The sequence below is a fragment of the Lathyrus oleraceus genome, chromosome 2 (genome assembly GCF_024323335.1).
Source record: "Lathyrus oleraceus cultivar Zhongwan6 chromosome 2, CAAS_Psat_ZW6_1.0, whole genome shotgun sequence".
In the NCBI taxonomy this organism is placed as follows: Eukaryota; Viridiplantae; Streptophyta; class Magnoliopsida; order Fabales; family Fabaceae; genus Lathyrus; species Lathyrus oleraceus.
In genome coordinates, this window is record NC_066580.1 from 168,525,959 (window position 1) to 168,534,249 (window position 8,291).

At 44.6% G+C, this 8,291-nt stretch overlaps 1 protein-coding gene across 1 annotated transcript; it reads right to left on the reverse strand.

Moving 5' to 3' along the window:
- Positions 1–5,679: 5,679 nt before the first annotated feature.
- LOC127122453 (uncharacterized) lies at positions 5,680–7,161 on the reverse strand. Its single transcript, XM_051052791.1, has one exon. The coding sequence runs from the start codon at positions 7,159–7,161 to the stop codon at positions 5,680–5,682; it is 1,482 nt and encodes a 493-aa protein (XP_050908748.1).
- Between the last annotated feature and the right edge of the window lie 1,130 nt (positions 7,162–8,291).

Below are 8,291 nucleotides of genomic sequence, written 5' to 3' on the forward strand. Positions count from 1 at the left end.
CCGTTGGTTTGATTGATGACCAAAGCTGAATCCCCGTATACATCCAGGGTTTTAATCCGTAGGTTGATTGCTTCCTCAAGTCCTAGGATACAAGCTTCGTATTCGGCTTCATTGTTGGTGCAGGGGAAAGTTATTCTGGCACAAAATGGCACATGAACCCCCTCTGGCGTGATCAACACTGCACCAACTCCGCGACCATTGATGTTGACCGCCCCATCAAACATCATAATCCATTTGGATTCAGAGTCAGGCCCCTCCTCCGGGAGTGGTTCCTCGCAATCTTTCGATTTGAGAAACATGATGTCCTCATCAGGAAAGTCGAACCTCATAGGTTGGTAATCATCAATCGGTTGCTCTGCAAGATAGTCTGACAAGACACTTCCTTTGATGGCGTTTTGTGAAGTGTATTGGATGTCATACTCTGTCAGTATCATTTTCCACCTAGCAACCCTTCCGGTAAGCGCTGGCTTTTCAAAAATATACTTGATTGGATTCATCTTTGATATCAATAGAGTCGTGTGAGTCAACATATACTGTCTTAGTTGGCGAGCAGCCCATGCCAAAGTGCAGCAAGTTTTCTCGAGCAGTGATTATCTTTGTTCACAGTCGGTAAACTTTTTGCTAAGGTAGTATATTGCATGCTCTTTTTGACCTGACTCGTCATGCTGACCGAGCACACAACCCATTGACCTTTCTAACACCGTCAAGTACATGATCAACGGTCTTCCCTCTGCTGGAGGCATTAGAATCGGAGGCTCCTGCAAATACTCTTTTATTCTTTCAAAAGCTTTCTGAAAATCATCATTCCACCTGACCTCTTGCTTTCTTCTCAACATTTTGAACAATGGCTCGCATGTGGCTGTAAGATTAGATATGAACCTTGAAATGTAGTTCAATCTGCCCAGGAATCCACGAACCTCTCTTTCTGTTTTAGGTGCATGTATTTCTTGAATAGCTTTTACTTTCGCACGATCTACCTCTATTCCTCTTTCACTTACAATGAAACCTAACAACTTACCAGTTCGCACTCCAAAAGTGCACTTGTTCGAATTCATCCTTAACTTGAACTTTCTCAGACGTTCAAACAACTTCTGCAGATTGTCCAGATGTTCTTCTTCTGTTCGGGACTTGGCAATCATATCATCCACATAGCATTCGATCTCTTTGTGAATCATATCATGAAAAAGTGTTACCATAGCCCGTTGGTACGTTGCCCCTGCGTTCTTCAACCCAAAAGGCATGACCTTGTAACAGAAGGTACCCCACGGTGTGATGAATGTCGTCTTCTCCATGTCTTCCGGTGCCATCCTGATCTGATTATAACCGGAGAAACCATCCATGAAAGAATATACGGAGAAATGAGCTGTGTTATCAATCAAAACATCGATGTGAGGTAATGGAAAGTCGTCTTTCGGACTAGCTCTATTCAGATCTCTGTAATCGACGCACATCCGTACTTTGCCATCCTTCTTGGGTACCGGTACGATATTGGCAACCCATTGTGGGTATCTGGCCACAGCGAGAAACCCTGTGTCCCACTGTTTCTGAACTTCTTCTTTGATTTTCATTGCCATGTCAGGATGAGTTCGGCGTAACTTCTGCTTTACTGGCGGCATATCTTCATTCAACGGTAACCTGTGCACAACGATGTCTGTATCCAAACCTGGCATATCTTGATAGGACCAAGCAAAGATGTCGACGTACTCACGAAGCAATGATCAACTGTTCCTTCACCTCGGCCTGTAGACTGGCCCCGATCTTGATCTCTTTCTTGTCGTCTTCGGTACCAATGTTGACGGTCTCAATCACCTCCTGATAAGGTGTAATAGCTCGGTCCTCCTGTTTCAACAACCTGGCTAACTCTTCAAGCAATTCACAATCTTCCTCAACCCCTTCTCCGACTTTATAGATAGGATTGTCGAAGTCATACTTGGTCATAGCAGTGTCGTTAGCAGTGAGAACCGGGTGATCATCTCTGCATGATGGAGGATCATGCTTTACCTTAGAACGAGATTTTTGGAAAGAAAAACGAAAAAGAAACGTTGCCATTTTTATTGTTTTTTTTGTAAAAAAAAAATAATTGAAAGAAAGAGAACACAAAATTGTTTGCAAAAGCTGTCCTTTATTGATGATGAAAACAATTGCGAAATGCGACTAAATGGATGGCCCTACAGATGAGTCATTACACCTTGGGCAAAGTGTAAGACTTTATTATGCATGTAATAAAAGGAAAACAATAAAAATTACTCTTTCAGTAGAGTAACCCGGACGACTTTTTTGGACGACCAATTGTTGAGCTTTTCTCCCGGGACACACGGGCGAATCCAGCTATCTAAGTCACAGTCGCTGTCAGCCTTATCTTCATCTGCAGCATTGACGATGTGGAGAGAAACCAAACCCCCGCTGGAGAAAGTACCGGCTTCATTCTTCTGAGACCCCGGAGTATACCCTAATCCAAACTTGTCTTCTTTGATGATTGGCTCCACAAATTTGCCCCAGCCTTGGGCATTACCAGCTTTAACCACTTCAATAGCTTGCTTGTATGAAGAGATAGAAGTCCCGACCTTCTCGGACTTAGGTGAAAAGACAGCTTTGGGCGCGACCTCACTGATGTTTATGGCTTCAAAGCCCTGACACAACATCTCATGCATCTCGCCATCCATATCCACATACTTAAATGTAGACAGGTGGCTAACCAAAATATCTTCTTCACCACAGACAGTGATGACCTGACCTTCTAGTTCATATTTGAGCTTCTGGTGGAGAGTAGAAGTAACAGCACCGGAAACATGAATCCAGGGCCGACCTAGCAGACAACTATAGGCAGGCTGGATATCCATTACATAAAAGGTGCTCTTGAACACCTGCGGTCCAATCTTAACTGGCAACTCAACTTCGCCAAAGACAGATCTCTTAGAGCCATCAAAAGCCCTCACAACTAAATTACTTGGCCTCAGGATGATGCCATCGCAATCTAACTTCATTAAGGCTTTCTTTGGAAGAACATTCAGAGAAGAGCCTGTATCAACCAAAACATGGGAAAGCACCACCCCTTTGCATTCCATTCCTCAGTAGTAACCTCTTCGATGGCTACCTGTTTTCCTTTAGCCTTGGCAGCTGCCTCAGCTTCAGTATTCGTGTGCAATGTTGATGGTGCAAATATACGTCCACTGCGAGTGAAGCCACCAACCCCTCCAACATTGTCTACAACGGAGCTACCAATGTCAATGCCTTCTTCGTTAACTTTCCGTCCCTAGAAGTAGATATCAGCCCCATAGTGCCACGGGATAGCACTGTCTTTTTCGTACGGAACAGGTCCTGGTACCGTGATGGTGACCGGGCTAACCAAAGCCGGTTGAGGGCTGTCAGAGTAAATTGTAACTGGTGCTGGACTTTCGTTGTTCACCGTTGCTGGTTCTATACTTTTTGGGAAATATATTATTGTCGGAGCGGGTCTCTCGGGAACATATATTTCTTCAGGAGTGAAATAAATCGTCATTGTTGACACATCATTCTTCACTGGACGAGTCTGATCGAACTGAAGACAACCTTCATCTATCAGTGGCTGAATACCCCTTCTCAAACTGTCACATCCGTTCTCGGCAGCTCGACAATTTCTGCACTCTTCCCCACAGCCCGGGAAAATCTGTCCTTTCAAAAGTCGGTCTTTAACCATCGATAGTGAAGTCTTCACTTTAGTCACATCAGAAACCAAATTCAAAGTTTCCCCACTATCAATAATATTAATCCTCTGCCCGCCGTGGGCTGGCATCAGGTTTTGGATAACATTAAGCACCGGAGAAAAATTGATAGCCTTGGCATCCCTCAAATGTTGTACCTTTAGTTGGAAAGCCTTGCAATTATCTGTAGTATGGCCAGGTGCGTTGGAGTGAAAAGCACATCTGGCGTTGACATCATAACGTTGGTTATTGGCTCAATGACCCGGTCAATCATCCTGGGGAGTAATACAGAATAAGGCATTGGGATTGGCTCAATGACCCGGTCCGTCTGCCTTGGACGTTGTTGATAGTGTCTCTGCTGACCCGGATTACCTCCTTGTTGTTGATTGTTGTACCTGGGTTGCTGTTGCGGATGATACTCCGGTTGTTGTTGCTGTTGAGGAGCAGGTGTTGGAATAGTGACTGCGGCCACTTGATCTTGATAATAATTAGGGCGTCCTCTGCCCCTGCCTCTGCCGGCATACGCAACGCTTGTCTCACCTTCTCTTCTTCGCTGACCGTTACCAGCAAACGGTTTCTTGGGACTTGATGAGCTGGAAGCACTGTTGTCTTGAATTCGGCCCATCTTCAACAGACTCTTGATTCTTTCTCCAGCAATTACTATCTCTGCAAAGCTGATTGACGGGAAAGCAGCCAATCTCTCAATATAATTTCCTTGAAGAGTGCTCATGAACATGTCCGCCATCTCCCTTTCAGACATAGGGGGTTGGACGGATGCAACAATTTGTCTCCAACGCTGAGCATATTCTCTAAAGGTCTCCTTGGCAGCCTGAGACATTCCTTGCAACAAGGTCCGATTTGGAGCCATGTCCAAGTTGTATTGATATTGCTTGACAAAAGCCTCTGCCAAGTCTTTCCAGCTCTTGATTGTAGTACGAGACAAATGAGAATACCATTCGCGAGAAGCTCCAGTTAGACTGTCTTCAAAATAGTACATCCACAGCTTTTCATCTTCCGTGTGAGCTCCCAACCTTCCCAAATAAGATTAGAGATGAGTGCATGGGCAAGAAGCCCCGTTGTATTTCTCAAAAGTAGGGGGTTTGAACTTGTGAGGAATCCTTACTCCCTGAACCAAACCAAGATTTGTGACATCAAACCCTAAGGAATTTTGAGACTCCAAAGATTTGAGCTTCTCAGCAAGCTCATCCATACGGCGAGTGGTCTCGTGGGCTTCGTCGTGCAAAGAGAAATGATCATACTGATAGTCTTCAGTAACGGGGCGCCCGTTAATCCGAATTCCTTGATTCACATTGTACCTTCCGCCAATACCATTTCCAACATTCCCCGTGTTGCCAACATTACCCGGGTTTCCATCAGCATTTGCGTTACCCGCGTTACCAGTGTTCACAGGGTTATCAGCGTTCCAAGGGTTACCAGGGTTTCCCTTAGCATTTGGTATCTCTACCTCTGGATCGGGCCTCGGTTGCTCAACCAATTCCCTCAGCTTTTCCTGGCCTTCTGCCATACCAGTCATCAATGTCATGAACTGATCCATCCTTTCACGCATATCTGCCAGCTCTCTCTGTACCTGGTCCATTGCTAGTTGCAGACGATTTTCCTTTGTCGGGTACCTGTGGACTCGCTTGGGACCAATAATGCCTGAAACAGGGAACAAACATTTAGACACTGCGGTGACACCTGCAAAACAAACAAGGGTTAATATGCATGGTATGCGATGCGCTGCTTATTCAATTTTAAGGCACCCCCTTCTCAATTCCGGTTTGACCTTCCAGAACAATGTGTACAACTGCAATCGAACGTGCAAATAACAATACCGAGGAGAGGTGATAAGAAGCTTTGGTCACAAACGAAATAATCAAAGGGAATGAAACGTCCGAAAGGTGTCATAGTCAAAATACAAGCTGTTCTGAGAGCGACGAACACAGAAATGAGAACCCATCAACAAGCCTGATGGTGAACTCTACAAAAACAAAAGGAGTCAAACATCTAGCCCAAACGAGTCTTCCCGAACTTCCTTAAGAAGCGCCTCTGTAACCGGGTAAGTAGGGTGCTCTGTAAGGCCTTGAATCAACAAATTCCTCGTCTTGACCGCTTCTTCCAATTTCCTGTACTTGTCTTGTTCTTTTGTTCTCTTGACCCCTGCTCGAATCTTTAGTTCGACGATCTCTTGTTCAGCCAATCGAAGTGCTTCATGCTGCTCGTTCTCCTGACTCTTCAACTGCTCATTTTCTGCTCTGATTTCTATCTCAACCTGTCTTTGGCGATCAGACAATTCTTCCCACCTTTGCTGGCGCTCAATAAGCCTATATTCAGCTCTTCCTAACTGCTCCTTAGCAGCCTTGCAAGCTTTCTTCAGTATATCCTCACCTGAACAGACTTTACGGATGTAATCAGCATCTTCAGCAATCCTCTCATTGCTTTGTTTTTGAAGCTCATTCAATCTTTGAACTTCTCTCTCAGCTTCTTTCTTAGCGCACAAAGTTTTCTTGAGGCCTTCACTCAGCTTCGCATTCAACTTATCGACTTTCCCCTTTTCTTGCTTCAAACTGTTGTACTCAACCATGCTGACAAACTCAACAATAACCGGATCAGATGGTTCTCCCATAGAGAAAGGTAGAAGAGTAATCCGAGCTCTTTCTCGTAACCAAATATCATACTGAGAAGAAGAGATGTTGTTACATTTTCCATAGACAGTAGCACCTTTAGTCTGAATATTCCTCCAAGCTCCAGCAGCTTGCTTAACCAGTTCTAGATTATCTTGCACAAGGAAGTAGAAAGATTCCACCAGATCTTGATCCTTAGGAGCGTGAGTCAAGGCATACCCTAATTGTCTTCTCAAAAGAATCGGGTTATAGTTGATACAACCCTTCATACCCAACAATGGTACATTAGGGTATTTCCCACAGCTAACCACAAAATCCCCACCTTTGGTATTCTTATTACACCATATGATGTCTTTATCAGTCAAGACAACCAACCTTCTAGCCCAATTCCAGGCTTGATGCGGAGTCAGAAAAGTATCGTCTTTTGGCAAGTGCCCCACGAGCCACTTATGGAACAATGGAGCGCAACATCTGACCAACCTCCCTCGTCTCTTCTCATTCTTATTGTGCACCGAAAAATAGAAATCACCAAGAAGGGTGGGAACCGGGTTCTTTAGCAGAAACATATGAATAACACTCATACTTACGAACTTTGGTTCATCGGCGAATAGCATAATACCATAGACACTTAATGCTAACAGAGCACACTCAGCCTCCCAATTGCCTTGAGCGGCACACTCTTCGGCTTTGTCTATCACAAAATCCAGATGAAAACCAGACAGACCTCCCTTAGAAGAGAGATTTTCCTTCACAACAAACACTTCCAAATGAAGAGCCTTAGCAATATCCTTATGCTCTGGTGGAGGTATATCGGAGTTGAAAGGGATACAATGCTGTAGAGGAACACCCAAGATCATAGCATACTCTTCCAATAAAGGAGCCAACTGGAAATCCTGAAAAGTGAAGCAACGCAACTGAGGATCATAAAACTGCAAGCAAGTATGTATCAGACTCCTCTAAGAAGCATCCAAGTCTTCAACCATAGGCAAGATGTTGCCATAAGTATCTCGGAATAAACCCACATGGTCAGGAGTAATCAAAGCTTTTATCTGACGCAATGGGCCGATCTTGGTATCGAAGAAATGATAGGTCACATTACTCTTCCTGGGAGCCTCCATAATAAGCACAGATCAGCCAAACCAAACCGAGAAAGGGAAGACCCTGCAAATGAATAAGCATGAGATGTTGGATGCAAATATGCAGATGATGTTATGCAATACAAAGGACATGTGACTAGTTCCGGCCATATACTGAACCACGAGCTTTCTCTGTGAAGAAATCCTCAAAAGTCGGCAGTCCGGGTATGCAGGTTTAAAGGTTCAGATCCACAAATAAAACCAGTGCCAGAAGTTCGGATCCAGGAAATAGAACCATGACGATCAGGTACCAGGTATCAGATATCAGGGTATGATGAGGTCAAGGGTTCCTGCACACCTGTAAACAACCCACCCAGCTCACATGCGGAGGCTAAAGGGTAGAGACATTGATATCACGGACTCTCAGGCCGAATAGTAATAACGTCCACCGTTTCCGGTTTGGCATTACCACTATAAGAGGAGTGTCTCAGCCAAGTTCCCATGAAAGTAAGGTAAAGGTCATCCTAAAGGTCATCCAGACTTAACGGTTCTCCCAGATAGCTCTAGCACTGTAGGAAATCCACAGCACATAATTCTCTAGAAAGATCCACATCTGAATTGTGTTTTCATATTCCAACATTGGACCGAGACGGAACGTGAGGGCATGTGAAACCACGCTAATCCTAAGTGCACTCAGGCCTGTGTATTGGGCCTATCTCACACAGAACATCCCACTCCCACAAACAAACAAACCAACAGAGCCAACAGACACAGCGATGATATGTACATAAGTGCTGAAAAATAAATAACTGTATGAAAGAAATAAACACCCAACAAACAAGCAACCTACAAAATCTAGGAGGGACTCGCTTAGGGAAACAGTCTCTCCCCAGCAGAGTCACCAGCTGTCG

What these genes read in the sequence shown, in the direction of transcription:
- LOC127122453 (XM_051052791.1), bottom strand. Translation starts at nt 7,161, where the DNA reads ATGATCTTGGGTGTTCCTCTACAGCATTGTATCCCTTTCAACTCCGAT.